Raw genomic sequence first — 23,333 nt, forward strand, 5'->3', positions numbered from 1 at the left:
GGGAACAGTCCTAGAGTTAATCATTGGCAAGTTACTCTTCTGCAGATAACATGTTTTAGTAAAAAAGAAAAAAAAAGACTACATATACCAAGATGTTTGGTTTGGTGCCAGCTCTAGTTCTTGGATTACAAAAATCAGTAAATATAGGCCTCGTTCTGGTGCATGGATTTATACCAAATGCTGATTCACAGCTGATGATGAAGCAGAGCTAACTTGAGGTTGGGATTGATGGGGAAGGGCAGGGGAAGCCTTGGATGCTTTGATTTAGAAGTAAGGTGTGAAATGCATTCTGTCCTCCACTCCTGTACTTTGCAGGACACTTCTCCAATGTGGCAGTAATGGTACTTTGGTACTTAGCGCATTTTCAGTGCTCTTTAAGTGCAGCAGAGGCATGAATGTATCCTCAACCCTAAAAAGTAGGTCACTCTTGCTTCTCCTTAACAGACAGGAGTGTCTCAAAATGAAGCTCAACTGACATGTCTGAGGCTGCACAGAACTGAGAACTAGAATTTGGGACACCAGAGGCTGCTACCCCATGCAGCCCCCTTTCCCTCACTTAAATGAGTCCAGATGCTTGTGGCTGCATATGAACTGGTACTGAATGCATTATGGCTGTATAGCTGCTCCATTTTCAGCCACAGTCATCCTGCAACTAATTTCTACCTCATTACTGTGGAGTGTGGATTACAAAACATGCTGTAGATGACTAAAGCTTTCACCTCCGCTTTTAGTGGTGCTTTATTGCCACCTGGCAGGGGCGTGCTTGACCAAGTCTGAAGGTGCAAGCAATTTCTCAGAGCAGGTATTATAGGTTATGGCTTCTTAACTTTGTTTGGCTGCAGGGCTAATGATTTCTGTGTTTTACTTGTGTTGAGGTGATTGCTTGGTAGAATAGAAAATACACTCCCTTAATATGCTTCCCTAGCTAAGACCTGCCTAAGATGCTTTATGGCAGATTTGGGGGAACTTGGGTAACATTTGGGTGAACAGTTGTAGACGAGATGGAAAGAACCTGTGCTCTGTGGATTTGAATTTCACCTCTGCCCCTATTTCCCCATTTATCAGCATACCAAACGTAGGCTCTGAGTGTGTTTTCCGTGGCTAATATCCCCAGGGGGGTCAGGACTTCTGAATCTTCTTTCTGCCTTGCTGTTGATTTGCAACATAATGAATGTAGTGAATGGATGCAATATTTTTCAGGTGTGCTGAGAAACTTAATGAGTATATAAAGGAACATTTTAAAAGGCTCAGGATTCCAGTAACGCCAAGTATGGGTGGCTAAATAAACTGGCACCTCATCATAATGGGCCAAATGTTATCTGAGGTCATTTAATTTGATATATATCTTTTTTTTTCTTTCCCCAGCTGAAGCTTGAGGATCGCTCTGTGGTCCCTCGGGATGTGGTCAGACACATGAGCTCAAGTGTAAGTGTTGCTTTCTTACTACGTTTCACCACAGTACTATTGCTTGGGTTTCTAGGAGATTGAATCCCCTAGGATAGAAGTTGAACACACCTAGTAACTACCCTGGTCCCACTTTTTTCAGTCTGCTGGATCAACATAATCCTTTTAAGGGTAAGACCTGGATGGAAGTGAGACATTGGTCATACTGGAGATATGGGATCGCCTAGCCCATGGTCCAAGCCATGGGAACACACTGAAGCAAAATGCTGTACTCTCTACTTGGCTAACTTGCATTCCCAGTCCTGCCATAGTCTTGAAGGGCTCAGGAGTGCTCTCTCAGCTTAGAGCGCGGATCAGCTGACTGGTGCTCCAAGCCCTGGGAACATGTGGGAGCCCTTCAAGACTCTACTTTCTTGGTCAGGAGCACTGATCAGCACTGGCCATGCCTTAAATTGAATATGAGGGGAACCAGCCACAAAGTTTTATTGCACATTGTGGGCATGTCTGCACAAGACACTAAATGCGCAGTAGACTAATTCTACGGCACATTAGCACATCACAGCAAAAGTTGTGCTAATGCACAGTAAAATAGTCTACTGTGCATTAGCATCACTCAAAGGTGGTCCATCGGTGCTACTGCACAGTACCACCAGTTACTGTGCATTGAGTTAGTACCCATTATTACAGGTACTAAACTTTAATGTGAAGTAACAGTGGTGCATTAATGCATGTGTAGACATGCCCATTATGTAATAACTTTGTGGCTTTTTAGTACTTTATCATGCAATTAGTTGCATGAACATGTGGCCAGGTTACAACTGAAGATGTGGTTACGTGTATGACACAATTAACCAGTAAGTATCAGCCAGGGGCCTCAGTTTTAGCTAATCAACCATGCCAAATAATGTTTTGGAGACCTATCAGTTTCTTCTTATACACAAGATGTTTTCATCAGAGCAGCTTAACCAGCATTGCAGAAATATCACCACATGCCTCTTTGGGTGGCCCCAGCATTCAGAAAGCCCACATGCATACTGAATCCTGTGTCTGCAGCAGTATCTATTGGAAGTAGCATTTCCAAGGGGCAGGAAAGGCAGAGTTCTGTTGCTGTAAGCTATGCCATCTCATGGAGCAGAAGCTTGCAAAAGACTTCCACTCAACACCACCACCTGTCTTGTCCCAGGAGCTGGATGTAAAAAGTCCATAGGCTGCTAAGACAATTTAAGTCATAGTATGTGTCACAGCCTGTTCAGCAGAAGTGGAGCTAGAGTTTGTTTAAACAGGAGACTACTCTTTGCTGACACCATTTAAAGCCCTACTTGCCCTGTGCTGCAGCAGTCACACTTTCTAGAAATGTGTGGAATTGATTGCGTGATGGAAACATTGAAAATGCTGTTCAGTACTCATAATGAGAGACGTACAATCCCTCCAGGAGCTTATATAGCCTGGCAATCTTTTGCTCTTGCCAATTGCTAGCCTATAACCCCTAGCCATATGTTCTGCCGTATGGGTATCCATTGCTTCTCCTGATTTGCCTTCAGCAGCATCACCACCTGTTGAGATGAGGTAAATAATTGGCCCCTAACTAAGTTAGTTATAGCAAGCAGGGTGACTTGCAGCTGTGGTGAATGGGTGGGTAGCAGAGTCCATATTTGGGCCTGACAGCAACGATGGGCAAAATGTTCATCAAACAGGTTTTTTTGGCTGAAAAGATGTGGATTCAGGTTGATCCAGAGAGGTCATGATTGTGTACTGAGTTTGGTAAATTGTTTCAGTGGGGGAATAAAAAAAAAATGAAGCAAATATTTTGTTGTGGTGGTTTCACGGTGAGGTTTGTTTGTTTTTAGATGCTTTGTTTCAAAATCTGACTTCAGCTTTATTAAAGCCAGTTTTTCATATAAACTCAAAATATTTTCTTAAAATGTTTGGGGAAGTGGTAGCGGAGCAGAAGAGCAGTTATTTGTGAAGTCCCACCCGGCAGTAAGTGGGAGGTGGCCAGAGTGGATTTGATTTAAATCATTATTTAAGTCACTGGTGGTCAGGAAGCCTTGATTTTAATCATTGTGTTCTGCAAAAAATGCATTCTTGTTGTTTGATATCCTTTATTCATTTAACTTCTTGAAACTTTGCACTTTTAGAGAAAGGTAAGGGCTTGGCTGTGTGTACACAAACTGGCAGAGACAATTGGTCTGATGCGTGGGTAATCAGTTCTGTTATCTTATCTCCATATACTGCTGTTAACAAGGATGTTTTCTCTGGAGCAACACCCTCCCTATGCCTACAGAAGGGCATTATGTGACCAAAAGCTTGCAGAGAATAATTTTTCCAACTGTGTAGCTGGTCTAATGAAAGATACCGCATTTACCCAAAGAACCTTGTCTGCCGATGATCTCTGGAGACACAAATCCACAGTTTGAGAACTGAAATTAAGCATCACAGAGTGCGATTCACAGAGATGCTTAATGGGATCTTCTAGATTGAGTCCCATTGGGCACCCTGGTTTTCTTTTAATCTTTTTATCTTGGGGCTGGATTGTCCCAGGCTTTGAGTGGATCAGAACAGGGCTGAGACAGTCATTTACACATACATAATTGAAAGACAGTTACCTAAAAGTAGCCCTAGGTGGGGGAAGGAAGGAGGGAAATGCTTGGAAGTGTTACCTTGGTACTTTACAGGTACTTAGGATAAGATGGTAAATTTGCAGGTCTGTAGCTTCCAGAAGAAAAGGCTTTTTCTGGGGGGAACCTGCTTTCAGCCTAAAATTGTAATCCATGGCTGTATTGGCGTCTCAGTGGTGTTCTTTAAAAAAAAAAATAAAAATAAAAATAAAAGGTATTTTCTTCTCTCCTCCTGCAATGGAACAAGAAAAGGTGGTTGATGTTTATAATGTGGAGGTATGGGAGTGGGATTTCTTTCCCCTCAAACATTTGCAAGGTGAGTTGTAGGGAACACATTTTACATTGTTCCCTTCTTTCAGGATCCTTTAATCATTAACTGAATGTCAAAGTCAGAGTACTTGCCAAAACCCCAAGCGCGGGCTGGTTGCCTTATAGCAGTTGGCTCGGCAAACTCACCGCATGGAGCCGTTTCTATATTCACGGCACTGTCTGAAGGGGGATTCTGAATCTTTCATTAGTCAGGAGGGGAGAGGGCATGTTTACAAATGCTTGGCTAGGTGGTTTCTTACAATTAGCAAAATAGAAAATAGGAAATGGTTTTCCCTGAGGAGCATGCTGTGAAGAACTTCTGTGTCTGCCAAGTGGAACAGACGTGGTTGGAGGAAGCCATCACCGCTGCCACCGGTAGTCTTCTTTCAAAAGGGATTAGAAGCAAGTTATAAAACTCAGCAGAAGGTTCCTTGCCCTTGAAGAGTGTTACCCAACAGACAGCTTGGACGTTATTTTTGAAGTAGGAGGCTGGTATGAGAAGATCATTTTTTTAAAGAAATGAAAGATGAGGGAAAGTCTAGAGAGAGCGGGGGACAAGGACCTTTCTTTATCAGTGTCCCACCCTGTTTCAGCCATGCTTCTGTTGTTAAGGGAGGAGGAGAAGCATGAGCTGCTCAACTTTCCTGTAGATCTCTTGGGATGGGAAAGTACGCTGGATAAATGGAGATGCCTCCCACAAATTTCTGGGTTTCTCCAGCACTATATCTGCCATGTGAATGCCAAGAGAAGCGAGATGGATGCCCAGGAATGTATTCATTACAGCACAGAGGGTTTGAATCATTCAGGCTTCTAGACTCAATTTAAACTAATCGGAGTGCTGTAATCGGACACCGTCTTTCCAACCCCATCCAATTCTCGCTGCTGTTTCTTGTGAGAAATTGATTTTGGAACTGAGCAGTGAAGTCTTGACTCTCAAATGATGTGTGGCCGTCCCCTGTTGTTTGGCAAGCGCCATGAGGTTGGACAGGGCACAGTGCAGATGGTCTGAAATGGTTGATGCAGAGTTTGGGGGAACTCAATATGAGAGGGGTAAACTGGCATGCTTTCTCCTTGGAAATAGCGAGACCTTGTGGTAAGCTAATATTCAGCAAACTGCCACAGTTGGCGAGCAACTGGCCTCCCCTTTCAGGGCTAGCATGTTTTCTATTACAGTAAAATATGTTAACCTCAAATGCATAAGGGAGACGATCAGAGTTGGGCTCCGGCCGTCCTGAGGCTTCTCCCAAAGTCCTTCTCTTCCCTCTCTCCCTCCAGCAGTGATGTACAGCCATGTCTCTGAGTACCTGTCACGGTGGAGAAGCAAACCAAACTAACCCCAACCCTTGTGGTGGTGTTGACTAGGAAGTGCCAGATGATGAGTGTTTAAAACAAGATCTGTAGTAAGTAGCAGAATATCACAGGTCTGAAATGGCAAACAAGACCCTGAGGTGGTGGAAGAAGGCAGGGAGGCCTTTGTCCAGCAGAAGAGATGGCTTTTTGTCACCGAGGCCAGCTTGAACAAGATGCACTCTGGGAGATGCACATTGAGTTGGACTCGGCAGAAGCTGCCATTGCTCCTGAAGGGGAGTCTCCACTGCAAGGGGGGTCTGGATAGAGGAGAATGAAAAGGCCAGAGCGAGGGAGGTGTTGTATACTGGGAGCCTTGGAGAGCCCTCCTGGCTCATCCTTCTCTGGAACCGTCTTTTCAATGGGGGTTTCTCAACACCCAATGAGAGGCAGTGCAGTTTGCTCTTCTCAGTTCAATTCTGTACTTTTCCTGCGTCTGATGCCACTTCTCCATGGACTTGGCATCGTTGCCCTGCCCTACCTCTAACCAGTTCTGTGCTGGACTCTTCCTAGCAGGCTCCACACCTCTGCTTCTGAGCCATACCCTGTCCTCTCCATAGCACTCTGGGCTAGGAGGCCTCTCAGGATGGGCTGGTAGGGGTGTAGGGTGTGCGGACACACAGCAGACAGACACTGCCAGATTTGTTGTGTTGCAGAGTGCTGCCTTGTTGGGTGTATTTTTGGGTGTGCTGCTTCAGTTAGTGAATGGGAAACCGACTGTCTGAGATGCATGAAAGCAATGAGGAGACTTCTGAGATATCTGTGGTGGCTTTGGGAGAACGGTCAGCAAGTACAAGAGAGTCAGTTTTGTATGGAAACCCTATATTGGTCCATTCTGATTTGCTTTGCTTCTGTGTGCCTCTGCATCTGGGAATGAAAAGTGAGGGATCAGAAACCATATGTTGGGTCTTGCAAATCTCTATCTGTTAGAGCAGGGGTGGCCATCCTGCTGGCGCACATGCCACAAGCTGCACGGGCAGCTTCTGTGGCACATGGCAGACCAGGAAAGGGTCAGGCTCACCGTGGCAGATTGAAAAGGGGATAGAAAGCAGAGCAGCAGATCAGGCAGGGAGCAGAAGGCAGAGTAGCTCAGAGCACAGAACTGGGAGCAGAAAACAGAGCAGCAGATTGGGAAGGGGAAGAGGTTTGGCATAGCACTTGGGGAGGGTGTAAGGCTATTTTGTAGCACTCTTTCCAAAAAAAATTAGTCTCCCCAGACTTACAACATGGTTTTTGGAGTGCTAGACTCCTCTTGCACAGACGTAGAGGTCCAGAAATCTTTTCAGAAAGGAATAAAACATTGTGAAGCGTTTGCACAAGCCAAAATGTCTGGGTTTTCCTACCTCGCATTCCTAGCAAATGTCAGAAACCTAAGGTAATGAACTGTAAAAAATGATGTGAGGTGGGTATCGAGCATGGGAGGAATGGGGCAGATAGAGGCAAAGAAATAAGCTGCTACAGTTAGGTTTCTGGAGGCAAGATTTACTGACCAGGGCTGGTGTGAGCTGTGAAACCAGCAGCCAGCCTAGAAAAGTGAAGCATGATTCTGGCAAAAATGAGATGAAGTGCTTGAACGAACGTAACTCTTGGCACGGTGTAGCAGTTTGTGTGAGATTTGCAGTAGCTCAGTAAGGTCGCAGATCCTAAGTCCCTCTTGGTTTCTGCCCTACTGCCAATAGTGGGTCTGAGAGGGTAGTTCTTCCCCCCCATGGCCAGTGCAGTGTAGGGAGGGTTGTCCAAAACGAACCTCTGCCTGCCTAGCCCATCTTGCCTCGTCTCCCAGGTGCATGGAAAGCAAGCACAGCTCTGTTCAGAAGAGGGGGAAGATGCATTGCTGACATGCACAACTCTGCTGTGTTCAGCAGGGGTCAGGACAGGGCCTCATCCAGGCAGCCAGGGAGGAGGAAGGGAAAGGGCAAATGGCTTCTGTGCCTCTTGCCTTGCTGTCTACAGCCCTACTTTGTGGCTGGGGGGATGGACAGAGAGGCGAAGAATTATGGTTCATTTGAGCAGTCTGTATGAGTGCTTCCCCGGACACTCCTCCACTGAGCGCATGCGTCTGTTCTTTGACTACCTGTCCCATGAGACCAGGCAAAGCCCACTGGGCACCAGCAAACGCGGATACCCCCAAAGAGCTGGACCTAGAGTGTGACTTGGTATTTAACCTGTGAGACTGGACAGCCAGTCTACGATAAGCTTAGGTAGCTGTTCAGCGTTTGCAAGGCGGCATCCCTTTAGAGCAGCGGTCTCCAAACTTTTTTGATCGCGCACCCCTATCAGTAAAAACATTTTGAGCACACCCCCCCCCCCAATAGATGTATATTTATTTATTTATAAATTATATGCATGTACTGCTGTACTAATATATTATGTACATTATAAAACATAAAAAATAGAAATAAAAAAAGGATGAGATAAAGATGAAATAAAATAAATAGAAATAGAAGTTCTAATATGTTCTTCCCACGCCCCAGTGGGGATCGTCTTGCGCACCCCACTTTGGAGACCACTGCTTTAGAGCACGAAGTTTCCATTACTAACAGACCTTGATGTTGGAGATAAGGGTAGGCACCGAAGCCGACAGGAGGCAAGCGTTCGCCACACCGTCCCACAGTCCGCTTTTGTAATGGACTGTGGTCGTTAATAAATAAAGCTATTGATTGCACCAGCTGTCAGGAGGCCGAAGGAGTTGCAGCATTTGCCAGAATGTTTGGGCTAGCAGCTCTTCCACGCCGGGCTGTGCCATATGGATACGCAGTGTGCGCCTTGCGTGCTACCTGCCAGCCGCTTTCTAGAAGGCTTTCTGCATCCTGGGTTTGTTGTCTGCTTTTTAAATTAAGGCTCGTTCTTTGGTTCCTTACTGCAGCATGAGTGAGGCAGATAATAGCAATGTCTTCTCATGGGACCAGCAAGCAAGCAGTTTGGCTCGAAATCTTATGATTCACTGCGTTGGGTCTGATGGGAAAAGACCCCGATTTATCTCCCGCGCTGGCTTCCAGCAGTAAACGAAGATGCTAGGACTCGTGTTGAACCGGTAGTACCTGAGCACAGAGAGACTTTTGACCGCTGGTGTTCGTCCTCCCCACCCCTGCATAGAGCAATACCTGCAGGAGAAAATCCTGTTGAGTTGCAGGGAATTGTTAAATGAAACAGTAACAGGACAGGGTGTTTCTGGGAGCCAAGCTATAATGGATGCAAATGCCAGAGTGCTGAACAAGCAGCAGCTGTCTTACTGCAGCAACTGAAGTAGCTGTCTCCTTATGTGAACAAGGCAGGAGGTGCTGGGCTGCGGCAGCAAGAGCTATTTATACTTATAACGGGGAGGAAGGGGTGAAAGGACGTGGTGCAGGCAGCTCCTCACTTGATCCTTGACGTTGGGTGCTCTAAATTGGCATGAAGTGCTCTCTCCAGAGCACAGCGGTACCCGTTCTATGATGAATAGATGGCTTCCCCTCCAGGGATTTGTGCTCCTTGTTATCTATATGCAGGGCACACAGATATCCCGAGAATTTTCCCCAGTTGATGACCCTTTTTTTTTTTTTTTTTTTTTTGTTCCCCTTCTTGCATTTCCAGGACAGCCAGTGCGGGACAGTCATCGATGTAAACATAGAGTGTGCTGTGAAGCTGGTAGGAACCAACTGCATCCTCTATCCTGTCAACAGCAAAGACCTGCAGCATATCTGGGTGAGATACTGCTCCCTTCCTCTTGGATGCTTCTCCTGCGAGTGGGAATGACTTGCAGGAGCAACATTCGTATTCTGGGCGAGCAGTTATCTTTGGAGGATGGGGACATCAGTGTTTCCTTGCCTACCTAAATCTTACCAGAAACATCATCGCTGAAAGAGGGACATGCATTACCCCCCACCCTCTTACCTCCTATATTTCTGCTCGTGCTTCGAAATCCGGTTAACTAAGTCGGCCTTAAAGAGTGAGAGAAGCTTCTGCATTGTGATTAGCTCATGTGATCACCTGACCATGGCAGTCCCATGGCAACAGCTTAGTCTTGGCCTGCAATGCATACAGTTACTATATCAACAGGTTGCAAAAATCTTTAAAAGAGCAAAGCATTTATCTGTCCAGCTGGAAGTTATCTCTGGCTTTCCCTGCCTTTGCTATCTCTTGAGTGGGTAGGTGATTTCCAGATGATCAAATGCGAGAGAAGATTCGCTGTTCATTTTGGTGGTGGTTTGGTTTTTTTTTGAGCAAATCAAGACTTTGAAACAAAATCTGGGAGGCTGCAGTCATGCTACAGTAAGATACCCGTAGATGACCCTCTGAAGGATATAGGCTTCTCTGCTCTGGTGGAAGTAATGTGCTCCCGCAGACTAGACTAACTTACTGTTGTGTACTTAGCCAAGCTTCCTTTGCCCCCCCTCCCCCCCCCCAAAAAAAAGATGGCTTCCTTTGCAAAACTGTTTATTTCTGATAAAAAAAAATATTTGAACAGCACTTTGCAAAAGAATATATAAGGCCCTGCCCAAGTTAAGATCCATGAAAACGAAAATTATTTCTGTTGTTTAGAGAATGCAGCTGTCCTTGCTAACATTTTTCCCTGAAAAGCAACCACTTCTACAGTGTACCTTGATCCCGGTTCACAGCAAACACTGTTGTTTCGGTTCTGAGTGAGCAGAAGAGTGCTCTCACCAGTCTGCGTTGTGGGGGTACTTAAGTGAGTTGTTGGAGTTTCTTTCACCCTTTATCTTACAGCCATTCATGTATGGTGACTATATCGCTTATGACTGTTGGCTGGGCAAGGTCTACGATTTAAAGAACCAGGTCATCCTGAAGCTCTCCAATGGAGCCAGGTACTTTTCTTGCTTCCGCTACAGAGCATTTCCATTTACCTAGGGGGTTAGTAACCTTAGTCTGTTTAAGAAAACTAGAAGCAGCCATAGCATCTTACTCAGGCAGCCAGTAAGTACTCTGCCCCGGAGGCCCTTTGCTCAGCTGTAGTAGGGTTCAGAATACAGTCGGGACAAAGAATAACTTTAACCCCAATCTCTCTCAACCAGAGAGATGATAATGGCATCAATTGGTGACAAATCTGGACTGGTCAGGTAAAACTAATTCCTAACATAATCATCCGGAGGTCATGGTCTTGAAGGGAAATTCTTTTTTGAAAAGTGACTGTTGTCTGTCCCGTTCTGCACCCCCTGCTCCTGTCCCACCCCAGCTTCTTTCCTGGATGCTGCCTAGGGTATGTCTTCACTGCAGGAGGTATTCTTAATTTTGGTTTAAAACAGCAGGGAAGACGTGTGGTAACTCTACTTATAAAGCTGGTCAGGAGCTTGGGTGACAGTGGCTAAAGGTGCCTGCAGTTGAACCTGATCTGTTAACCCGAGTCATTTTGTCTTCACTGTTTTCAGCTTGCGTTGATACTGTTTTTCTCACTGAAGACATGCAAGTCATGGCTGCTGACTTCCTTAACATGTATCTCTTAAAAGTCCTGCAGAACAAACCCAACTAAGAGAGGGGGCTGAAATCTATTCTTTGGCCGTGATAAACAATATTACCATCTAAATCAGGGATGTCAAACTCACCCTGTTCTAAACCAAAAGCCTCTGAATGCAGTGAGTGTAGCTGAGGGCCTGCTGTGACCAGCAAAGTTTGTTACTGATCTGTGAGAGCAAAGGAGCCTTGCTCGACACTCCAGTGCAGTGAGAAGCTCGCAATGCTGCCAGCTAGATAAAGTATCTGTCTCTCTAAAATGAGCAGTGATGATAAATGGGGGAACACTGCAGTGCCAGGTTTGAGTCCCTCTCTGGAAGAGATGCAAGTAATTCTGGAGATTCTTACAGATACTTTCTGCATCAGGTACAAAACTCTGCAGTTTTAAGGAACCTCAAACACATGTTCATTTGGGATTACTAGCTCTTTTTTTTTTTTTTTTTTAAAGAAAAGAAAGGCCTCTGTTTCTTGCCAGTTGTAAGGTAGCTGTGCAACTTCCAGTCTTCATGGGTATCTGCCAGTAGTCTGGGCATGGCTGTGTAAGAAGTGACATCTGCTTCAGAACATCTTCCCACCAGTGAATCATTTTGAAATCCCACCACAATTCTCACATCTGGGAAGAAAGTGTTTGAGCAGGCCTGTTGAGGCTAGTTTTTCAGAACTCGGGTTCTAGCACTTGTGAAACATATGTGATGTGAGAGCTTGGAGCACCCAATGTGCTAGCATGTAAAACAGTCTCACCCTGCATCCCACTCCCTCCTACATCTCTTGTACTCAGTTGAGCATTTTAATGTGTGTGCTCGGGTCATAGCTACAATTATGGGGGTGGAATTGGGGTGGGGAGACCCCTTTTTATCGTGTTCAGACTTAGTAATGTAGTGCAGTCTGGGCTAGTATTGGTAAATCCAGGTGTATGGGCACAGCCATCCAGACAGCGCACTGCTCTGCGTAGATCTGACTGTTGAGGTAACTGATCTCACCATCGCCATCTCTCCCACACTGTTTAACCAGGTGTTCTATGAGCACAGAGGACGGAGCAAAGCTGTATGACGTCTGTCCTCATGTCAGCGACTCGGTAAGTTATTGATCCTCCTGAGGCTGCTTACGTTAGTCTGAAATTCCAGTTTTACAATTTCCGTGGGAGGAAACCCAGGCGAAGCCATAGCAAATGAAAATAATTAATGCTACAACTTGGTACGAGAATCACTGAAAAGGTTTTACAAGATCTTTTTCATGTGGGTGGAGCACTCTTAACAGGACACCAACTTAAAATCTTACTCTGGCTAGCGTTACAAGTAACGCACGTGAGTGCTAGGTGCAAGAAGGTGAGGAGGCCAATAACCTTTCAAGTGACTTATAAACATACTCAAAATAAAGCCAGTGTCACTCTTTCCACAGTATAATCACCCCTACTTGAAAAGGCTCTACTGTAACTCAACTGTTTCAAGTAGCTGGGTTGGCCAGGCCACAACCCTTTGCAGTTTGTCTTAGTTCCCAGGTTGTTGCATGTATTGCCTATTAAACCTAAATCGAACAGTTATTACAGTTAGTGAAACTGTGGGACTAGGGTCTGGCTGATGCAGCTGCTAGTAACATCGCTAGGATGAGAAGAACCCTTTTAACAGCGTTGAAAGGAGTGACCAAAGCGTATAGTGTTTGAGTGGTGCTCTCAAACTAGGATGCTTGAAAACTAATTTTTGAGAACTCACTTTGTCAGTCTACCTTCTTTTTAAATCCTGACCTGTTTTTTGTTTTGATCTCTGCTATTTCCTGAATGGAGAATGTAGCTGTTGGTTCCAGCATGAATGGAGACAGGCCCATTGATAACCAGGTTGAGACTAAAGAACACCCACCCTTCAGAGGTTGTGCATTAGCTCAGTTTTTCCTCCCATTCTTTGTCAGCAGGAATGCATTGGATATTGCTCTGAAGCTTTTTCATTATTATTCATAATAGTAACAGTATTGAGGGGGTTGACTGAAGGAATTGTGTTTAATGCTATTGACATTTTTTTGACATTGTAGTCAGTCTCACCCAGTGAAGCTCTGTTGCGTCGCTAGAGACAAAGCAGTGCTTGTGCTGAAGTTCAAATGCATCCAAAGTTTAATATGATCCCTCTTCTCTTGAGGGATCTTCTTTCTCCAAAGAGTTGGCTTCTGTCTAATTGTTCTCCAGTGTTTGATCTCAAAATGGAAATTGCCTCTTTGTAAAGATAGAGCTTAGTTTCGTAATATGTATTGTACTGTAACAGTGACGTGTCATTTTGGGTGCACAACTGGAAACACCTTTAAAGGGGCCTGACTGTTAGAGTATGCTCCTTGGCAGTTTTTCATAATGGAGTTTCTATGCTGTACAGTATTTCCAGTGGAAGCACATAGAATTGCTACCAAGAATACTCATAAAAATTCTGAGCACTAGATCAGGAGTGCTCAGAAATAACAAGTGGAGAAATGCAACGGTTAGCATTTGTCCAGACCATTGCCCCTCTCCATTTGTTATTTCAGCCCACTCCAGCTCTAGTGCCCAGAATTTTTATGAGTATTCTTGGCCTTTATTGATTTAGATTTTATAGCCCTGCTTTTTGTCCTTTTGATGCATTACATGACTTAAAATATTCAGTTAAAAAAGTCCTAACACATGTAATTGCATCATTAAACCTCTACATCCGCCCCCACCCCTGTTTCTTTAGCTCTGGTCACCCCTAGTGTCGACAACAAAGAATACATGGAAGGTCATTGGTGGCTTGATGATAATTTATAACCTCAAGATGAAAACCCTTGTAACACTAATGACTAATCCCTCTAACATGTCCATTGAGTACTTGGGAATTATTATTCCCATTTGGCAACCAGTAAAGCCAAAGCCAAACAGTACAGTGACTTGCCAAAAGCCATAGATATTCTTGTTAGAGCAGGGGTAAGAAATCAGGTGTTCACGGCTCCCAACCTAATCTGTACCAGACGGTAACTCTCAGTCATGCAATCTATGGCTGCAGTGATTATCACGCGGTTGGTATTCTAAAACAGCTTATTTTATGAATAACATGCTGGTGTTTTTTAGGTTAATTTCATGGGAAATCACGGTCAGTGCAATATATAGAATCAAAGGACAGGAAGGGACATCTCCAAGTGTGGTGACTGCACCACCTCTGCTGCAAGCATGTTCCAGAGTCTAGATACCCTTACAGAAAAGAAGTTTTTTCTTAATGTCCAACCTAAATCTTTCCTCACTTAGTTTGTGCCCGTTAGTTCTAGCCCTCCCTGGGGGTGCCTTTCTGAAGAGTTGCTCCCCTAGATCTTGGTGTTTACCCTTGACGCTTGTAGGCCACTATCAGGTCACCTCTCAGTCTTCTCTTGCTCAGACTGAACAAACCCAGTTCCCAGAGTCTCTTCATAGGGCCTATCCTCCAGGCCCTTGCTCCATACAGGTCGCCCTTCTCTCCACACAGGTCTTCCTTCTCTCCACCCTTTCGAGCTTATCCACATCCTTCCTGAAGTGCCGTGCCCGGAACGGGACACAGTACTCCAGCTGTGGCCTCACCAACACTGAATAGAGGGCGAGGAGCACTTCTCTGGATCTGTGTGCAACACAGCAGTGGCTGATGCATGCCAGAGTTTTGTTTGTGCTGCTGGCGACATCTTGCACTATTGGGTCATATTCATCTTCTGGTCAATTGTCACTCCTGGGTCCCTTTCAGATGCAGTGCCAGCCAGTGGACAACCACCCATCATATAGTTGTAGTGAAGGTTTTCCTACCCAGATGAAGGACCTGGTACTTGTCCCTATCGAACCTCATCTGATTGCATTCAGCCCATAGGACCAGTCTGTCGAGGTCATCCTGGGTCCTTATCCTATCCTATCAGATGTCTGCATTTCCCCACAGCTTGGTGTCATCTGCAAACTTAATCATTGTGCTTTCCACCCCCTCATCCAAGTCATTGATAAAGATGTTAAAGTGCACGGACCTAAGCGCTGATCCCTGAGGGACACCATTGGAGACCAGACAGACGTTCACAGTTTTTGCAAAAACCGCAAATTAAGTGGGCCCCTAATCTTGACTATCCCCTGCGTTAAATCAAGCTCCTCCATTTCTTGCAAGTACCTTTGCTTCTCCCCATCCCAGTTGTCATCCTTTGGGCATGTGTGACAAGCAGGTAGTTGCTATAGAGACTAGTAGTATGGCTTAAGCAGAGGAATGAGCCAGCTCTAAGAGCAGGGGAGTCTATGTTCTAGCTGCTTCTGTGAGAAGTACCCGCAGTGCTTAAGAAAGGAGAGGAACATATAGCTCCCATGCCTTTGCGAACAGAATGCTCTCCGATATCAGCTACTTTCTCTGAGCTTACGGTTCCTTTATACTGCTTTGTTTTTTCTTTCAGGGTCTTTTCTTTGACGATTCATATGGCTTTTATCCTGGGCAAGTTCTCATCGGACCCTCAAAAGTCTTTTCCAGTGTGCAGTGGCTCTCGGGAGTGAAGCCTGTCCTGAGCACGAAGAGCAAGTTCAGAGTGGTGGTGGAAGAGGTACGGGCTGGCTAGCTGATGCAGCTGCTTGCTAGGGGGAGCACCACCCTGGCTGGCAGCTCGCTGGATTCTTGTTAGCTTGTCTGGATCTTTTCAGGACGGGTGGGAACTGATGGTGGTTCTGCTTTTCTGATGTCTCCACACAAGTGCTGTTTGCAGGGTGAACTTCAGGGTTTCTGCTTGCTGAGCTGATGGCAGCTTTTGAGCATGAGGTTAGGAATTGGGGTGGTGCTTTAGGGTATGTTTAGACTGTAGGCTTACCCCTCTTTTCACCTTGTCCCTGTGGCTGTCTCCTTCCCAGTCACATCTAGGAATTTCAAGATGAGACCTGTGCCTAGTGTGGGGCCAGGGTTCAAGAGGAAGTAGGATGGGGCTCATGTGGCAGTGAAGTTGGGATTCTCAGAACGAGCCTGTGACTGGATTTCCACTACTTGGAGAGAATCGGAACCATCTCTGCTCTCGAAACTCTGAGTTAGGCCTTCCTGTCCCTGAAGAGGAGGTTTCTGACTATCTATGCAGTTTAGGGCCCAAGGATAGCAGGGAATTTGGTTGAGATTCAGCCGCTTTAGGGTTCCCTAAGGATTGTGGTGAGCTGTAACCTCTTTGCCAAACCAGGCATAACCATAATGGAAGAAATAGAAACTCCACAAACATTAGCTGTTGTATTTTGAGCATTTTAGGGATACGATGGATGTAAGAACCTTTACTTAATGGAGAAGCGCTAATGCACTAATGGCAGCAGCCCAGGATTCCTTCACCCTCAAGCGATGAACACTGGTGGTATTAGAGCAAAAATTGTCATGTTTTCTGTTTGTGTTGCAGATTTATGAATTCAGAAGCTAATGGGCTTTTTTTTCTTTTTCCCAGGTACAAGTTGTGGAACTAAAGGTTACTTGGATCACTAAGAGCTTCTGTCCTGGAGGTAATGACAGCGTGAGCCCCCCACCATCTGTAATCACGCAGGAGAATTTATCCAGGTGAGATCTGCTAAAGGTGTCTTTTAGCTTTCCAGCAGCCCACAACCCTCTGCAAGTAAACAGCCAGGAAATGCAATATTGGTACCAGCCCCTTGGGAAGGGAGCTCTTATCAGCCAACTACCCCAAACACTTTACATCTCCCAGCTATTGGGGAAGCATCATATGATGAGCCAATTTAGATTTTTAACTTAACATAGCAGGGCTGTAGAAAGGCTCTTTAGCCCAGTGATTTTCAACCAGGGTGTTGCCAGGCTCTTAGAAGGGTGCCACAAGGGCTAAGGAGATAAACCAGGCATAAGAGAGAAGCTGATAAATTAAGTATATAAATGCAGACACAGGCATGTCCATGCCTGAAGGGTCCTCCACTCCCTCTGCCCAGCCCCTCCACAAAGGGGTAAGCTAAGCACTGTAATTTAAGTTTTTGCAATTGGTGCCACTCAATTCACAAGTCATGGAGGGGCCTCAAATGCAGTGAAGGGTGCCCTGGGTCCAAAAAGGTTGAGAATCACTGCTTTAGCCAAACAGCACATGAAGTAAGCAATGCCTGGAGACAGCTTGCTGCTTCTGCGCTTCCCTTCCCGTCCCTTCCTCGTTTATTCTGTGTTGGGTTGAACATTGTTTTCTAAAAGTAGAGAAGCTCTGAGTTGGGAAGGGAAGGCTCACTTTGCTGTAGTCCAGCAGTTCCCAGTCTATGGTATGGGTACCACCAGTGGTATGCAGACAACCTGTCAGTAGTATGCATTAACAGGTTTATAATAATTACTTTTATATGACAAAATTGCTGGTGATACTTAAGGTTGTATCCTTTTAAATTGGTGGTGTGCAGTCTGTCAGTTTGGGAACTGCTGCTCTAGTCTAAGGCACAGTGCCATCATCAAGGAGCATCTGGCACCCCCTGCAGGCAATGAGTTGTGCATGTTGGCCACAAACACAAGTTTTGAAACCATGCAATATTAGGTGGGTTTTCACCTGAACTAGCAGCACCGTGGACTGCAGTTCCACCTGAGTTTGAGGCAGTTTCAAGAGCAGTGGTTCTTGACATAATGAATTAGGTTAGTCTGTAAGGTGAATGAGTTGGTCTGTAACATGCCGCCGCCACCCCCCCCCCCCCCCCCCCGCCTATGGAAATAAAATAAATACAGAAGTTAAGGCCTATTTTTGTAATTCATTTGGGGAGTTTGGAACCAGGGTAACTAGCATGTGAGGCAGGGGCTGTCTTCTCCCAATCCCTTGGTTGCTTGGAAGTTCTGTACCTCTTCCCTTGGACCTCTGTATGTGAGAGGTCTGCAATTCAGGGAATATTAAATAGGGACAGCTCTCCATTTTAATTAAGTAGTGCTAACTGGAGGAAGATCCATCATTTAAGTAGCAATCACTGGGGTGCCCATTTTCTTTTACTCTGCTCTGAGCTAATGTCCATCGGAGGTAACTCTGTCTTCTCACTCCAATAGGGTAAAGCGTCTGGGATGCTTTGACCATGCGCAGAGGCAGCTTGGAGAAAGATGTCTCTATGTATTTCCTGACAAGGTGGAACCTGCAAAAATCACCTGCGAGTGCCCAGAGAGAAATTGTGTTCTAGGAGAAGGGTCTGTCGCCAAGAAGGTGCGTTCTCAGGAAAACCATTTGAAAGCTTAGCTGGGGGTGTGAGAGTTGGAGCATTCATATTGCTAGTATGTCTGCTCAAGCATTCGTGATTCAGGTAGCTTGGTTTTTAAATTCTCTCTCTTTTTAAACCTTGGCCTTCCAATAAAAGTCACGGGATATAAAATGTGATGCAATAAAGTGTAATGGCTCTCAATTGCGCACAGCTATGCTGCCTTGTGCAGTGATCTTATCAAACTGAGTGAAGTACAGCCTGATGCTACAGTGGTGTGCAGAAAGGGCCCCATGATGTCATAGCTGCCACCTTTTAGACATGATACCAAAGAGCCCATAAAGGACTTTTTTTCTCTTTTCTGGCTTCCTTGAATTCCGTGTTATTCACGTATATACCTTCTTCGGTAATGAAGCGGAGAAAGTGTTCCGTTCCGTTCCTTTCCTATGCTCTCTTTTGGCCTGGGTTATCGTGCATTGTAGGATAAATGGTCTCAAACTGCAGCAGAGGAAATTTAGGTTGGAATTAGGAAGAACTTTCTCTCTGAGGATAGCTAAGCATTGGACAGGCTACCGAGAGAGGTGGAGGACTCTCCATCCCTGGGTATTGTCAAGAGCAGGCTACACAGACAGAAAAGTTTAGTCAGAGGTGATCCTGCCTTAAGCTGAGGGACGGACTAGGTGACCTCAGGAGGTTCCTTCTAGCCCTACTTCCCTGGAGTCTTGTGAAGTGTCATGTCCCCTCCCCCAGACACTTGCATTTCAGTGGTGTGGGCAGTGATCTTTCTGCATAGCCTTGGATGCTTTTTTTAGTTAAAATTTGGAAAGTGTGCAAAGTGATATTTCATAACAAGGGGCACAGTATAAACTGAAAATGCTTGTTCTAGCTTGCTCCCCAGGCCCTTGCTTAGTCATGTCAGAAATGGATTACCCCAGTGCTCTGGCCAGTATTTCTTCCTCTTCAGGAAAACGTTTCCATGGCTATATGTGTTGGCAGCTGCTTTTTTTTTTTTTGCCAGCATGCTAATTTTGAGAGCAATAACCCACTGCTTTGTCAATGTTCTTGGGCAGGGGGAGCATGAAGAGGGGGCGATGAGCCAAATGATCTCTTCTGTACAAGCCTAAAGCTGGCTATTTTAATGTGTTGTTTGTGTCCAGACACCCTGCACCCTACTTCGTGTACTGACTAGGCGTGCTTTTTGTAGGTGAGGAGACTGCTGAAGAAGCAGATAGTGAAGATCATGTCCTGCTCACCAGATTCTCAGGCTACTGGTGAACCACCTGACCCAGAGTCTTCAGCTGCTGCCGACCAGAAATCAGAAGAGCTTAAAACCAGACCCAAATGTGAAGTAGAGGACTCTAGCAATGGCACACTAAACACAGGGGCTTTAAAGGAAGAGCAGCCTGAAGAGACAGGGAAGGAGATGACTGAAGCCCCTGGGAGACAGCAACAGCCCCCATTCCTGCTGAAAGAGGATGGATCATCCAACTACAGGCTCCAGTCCATGGAGCAAGATGCTGATGACGAGGCAGCCGATGACACCGATGACACCAGCTCTGTGACTTCTTCTGCTAGCTCCACAGCTTCTTCTCAGAGTGGCAGCGGCACAGGGCGCAAGAAGAGCATTCCCCTCTCCATCAAAAACTTGAAGCGGAAGCACAAGAAGAAGAAGACTAAGATCTCTAGGGAGTTTAAACCAGGAGACAGGTAGGTTGGTACCCAGCTTAACAAGTAACCTTGCAGGTTGGCTAGTGATAAGAGGCATAAACAGGTCCACAGCCTGACCCCTTCTTTGCTTCTACTTCAAAACAGACTTTGGGATAAATGTTCATCTGGCTACGGAGGGCAGCACAAGATAGTCTCACCTATATCAGCTGGGGAGTCTCAAGCGGTAGGAAGAGGGTGGCATGCACATTGGCAGTCGGTCTTCTTGAATTTGCCATGTTCTCCAAATTTCCCTCCAGCCGTACCCCATCCCATATTTATAGATGATTGGCTCTAATGCTCTAATAAATTATTTCTGATTCATTTTATTTAAATATTTTTTTTTTATTGAAAAGTATGAAACTGGACTGAACCAGTTTCCCTGCAGACATGAAATATGCCAATTAGCTGGGGCTTATGTTTCTGTGATAATTAGATTTCTGGAGGGAAGGACTTTTATCTCCTTCCTTCACCATTAGGGAATACTGCTTGCCCTCATTCTGTTTTTCTCTTTCCCAAAATGTATGGTCTTTTGTAAACAAAGCTGCTTTGTTTTTTTACAACCTATCAAGAAACGGAACAAAAATATATCCATTATAGCAAAACAACATCTAGTACATTTGGTTACATGGATACTGTAAGATAAAGCTACTATATAGTATATTTGGTTTTAGTGTATGAGTCTTCCCTTAGAATATCTCTCGTCGGGCTTTGTTAAATTGCATCTCATTACTGATTTAGTTAGACAAGTTGATGGCTTCCTTTACTTTGCTGACCAAGCCAGTTGTCACATCTACAAAGGTTCACTCTGTGGTCACTCAAACCAGACTTTGGGGCCTTCTGCTTAGCTACGCTTCTGCAGCTTGGCCTAGGCCCCTTGAAAATGGCCAAGGCTGGCAACAAGGTTCCAGATCTCTCTTGCACATGTTCTGCAAAAGCCTCCCTTGCCCGATTCCTCAAGTGTAAATGCAGGCTCACATAAATAGAGAATTCAGGTTGGGTCTTGATTTGCATCTTGCATTAGAGTCCTGGTTTAAACTAATTGACAGTTGTCACCATCCGATAGCTGTCCACTAGCCTATGGGAGAAGTGCTGGGCGTTGGTCCAGCTTCCAGTGGAAAAGTATCCAAATGACCCAGTGTCAGTGCTGTAGTGCCATACTTCACCCTCTTGAACAGGGTTGGTACATCCATAGCGGAAGAGATGGGAATTCTAGGGACTGCAAGTGCAGTATGAGTCAACAGCACGCTGTTATCACAAAAAGCCAGTAATCCACTGGGTTATGTTAGCAGGAGTGTTGCCAGACTTTTCCTCTCTGTTCAGCCTTGATGAAGCCTCAGCTGAAGTACAGTGTCCAGTCTTGGATACCAAACTTCAAGAATGATGTAGACAAATTGGAAAGAGTCCAGAGAAACTCCAGAAGAGAGAAGGAACATTATTAGAGGTCCAGGAACATGACGTTTAAGAGGAAAAGTTAGAAGAACTGGGTTTATTTAGTCTAGAGAAAACCACGGCTGAAGAGAGGATTTGATAAGTCTTCAAATACAGGAAGGGTAGTTATGAAGAGGTGGGTGATATGCTAATTTGCTGTGGCTTTAGGGAACAGGACAAGAAACCTTAAATTACAACAAGGGAAAGTTTAGGTTGGATATTGGGGAAAATCTTTCCGACTGTGAGAGTGGTTAAGCACTGACTAGGCTATGTAAAGTATCTCTTTCCTTGGAGAATGTTAAGAGCAAATTAAACGACACAGTTCAATGAGATGGCTTAGGTAGAAGTAGAGGCTTCATTTGGCTTTTTGTAACGGCCATGATTTTAGTCAACAAAGAAATTGCACAAAACATAGCTCAGGTCTGTCGACACTGGTCAGGTTTGGTTTTTCTTTTTAACATTATTTAAGGCAAGGAGTAAAGATGCGAAGTTTTTCAGAAGTAGATGGGTTCTTGGATGCAGGAAATCCAGCATCATGAGTATTATGTGAATGGGGTGGCCATTGGTCTCTGTTCCATTATTTCAGTTTTGCTTCATTGTGCTCGGAGTACAGTTGCTCTGGAATGCTTCTGAGCTGCAAAAGCAATGGCATCAGAGCTCGGAGAACTGGCATTAAAGATGGAAACAGACAGTGGAGACCCCAGAAAAGAGTGTTTTAGGAAACAGCCTCAATAAATGTTTCCCTCTTCTTCCTACCTCCCCTCATACAACTTCTAGCACTCTTGGAGAGGGTTGCACAAGGTAGTTTTCATAGCTGACTACAGATCACCACAGGGACCTCTTTGCCTATGCTGTGGACAGGCAGATCGCTGCCAGGAAAACAGCATGGTCTCTGGGGCACTTTGAGGAGATGACGGCAATGCAAACAAAGGGTAACAAGTTACTTTTTTTAATAGGACCTGAAACCCCAAAAGGCTCTTTAAAAGGCTTTTATGGCAGCTGGCCATTAATCTCCATGAAATACCTTGGGTTGCTTGCTATTGCTATAAGAGCCAGCCAGAAAATGGATGAGACATGGTATGCCCAGCAGCAGGATTGCCATTGGAAAGTACAGACTGAAGGAGGCTTGCCTGTTGAATTGGCTTGATGCAGCTAGAAGGGCTGGATCTGCTGTTTCAGCGATGCTGTTGCCTCTCTCAGCGTGCATGCATTCAGCATGCTGCTTTAGCTTCGTTGCATTTACACAGTTATGACTTTAACAGGATAGCACTAAAAAAAAACTTTTGGTTACTGGTTTTAACTGAGGGTGCCACTTAGTGACTTCACTCCTACCATCTTTTATGCCAGACCTTGAGTTTGTTCCATGGAGCAACAGGAACTCCTGGTGAAATATCTTCTTAAATCTGCTTTTTCTCACCTTGCCTCCACAGTCTTCTCTGCCTCCCCCCCCCCGGGAAATTAGTTCATTGGATATGGCACATGCCATATTTCTTCCCTTGGTAAAGATTTTTTCAAAGTTTTTGGTGGAGAGCATGAATTGTTAGGGGAAATGTCTGTGTTAGGGAGCTTAACATATAGTCCCTTAAAAAGGAAAAAAAAAATACTAGTGTCTTTGTCCGTTGGACTTTAAATGACTTGGCCTGCAAAAGCCATGTTTTGTTGCCTTTGATAAGGAGAGGTGGCTTTTAGTTTGGTTAGGCTTAAGCCAAGGAGGTAAAGATGGATCAGAAAAACACCATTTGTACGGGTGAACTCTGGGAGACAGAAGCATTTAACGACAGATTTGTTAGAACAAAGCTATGAAGAGGAGCTAGCTTCCCAATAGGACAAAAAGAAATGCTTACCCAGTCCCAAGGTCTTAAATGCTAGGAGGAATTGGGAAAGAGACCACCTGGTTTTGCCTTTTTTACAAGATCCTTTGTAAGCTGAGATAATGATGCATATTCTGATCAGCATGTGGCCAGCTCTTGCTGATCAAAAAG

The 23,333-nt window shown here is 45.1% G+C and overlaps 1 protein-coding gene across 1 annotated transcript in view; it reads left to right on the forward strand.

Annotated features, from left to right (window-relative positions):
• UBE2O (ubiquitin conjugating enzyme E2 O) overlaps nt 1–23,333 on the forward strand; it is a 91,372-nt gene that overhangs the window by 48,418 nt on the left and 19,621 nt on the right. The window contains 8 exon segments of the mRNA XM_090060192.1: nt 1,366–1,425; nt 9,252–9,362; nt 10,386–10,483; nt 12,138–12,201; nt 15,501–15,644; nt 16,512–16,621; nt 18,074–18,224; nt 19,421–19,923. Coding sequence (XP_089916318.1) covers nt 1,366–1,425; nt 9,252–9,362; nt 10,386–10,483; nt 12,138–12,201; nt 15,501–15,644; nt 16,512–16,621; nt 18,074–18,224; nt 19,421–19,923 — 1,241 coding nt within the window.

The sequence above is a fragment of the Crocodylus siamensis genome, chromosome 8 (genome assembly GCF_052110815.1).
Source record: "Crocodylus siamensis isolate JL-2025a chromosome 8, ASM5211081v1, whole genome shotgun sequence".
Classification (NCBI taxonomy): domain Eukaryota; kingdom Metazoa; phylum Chordata; order Crocodylia; family Crocodylidae; genus Crocodylus; species Crocodylus siamensis.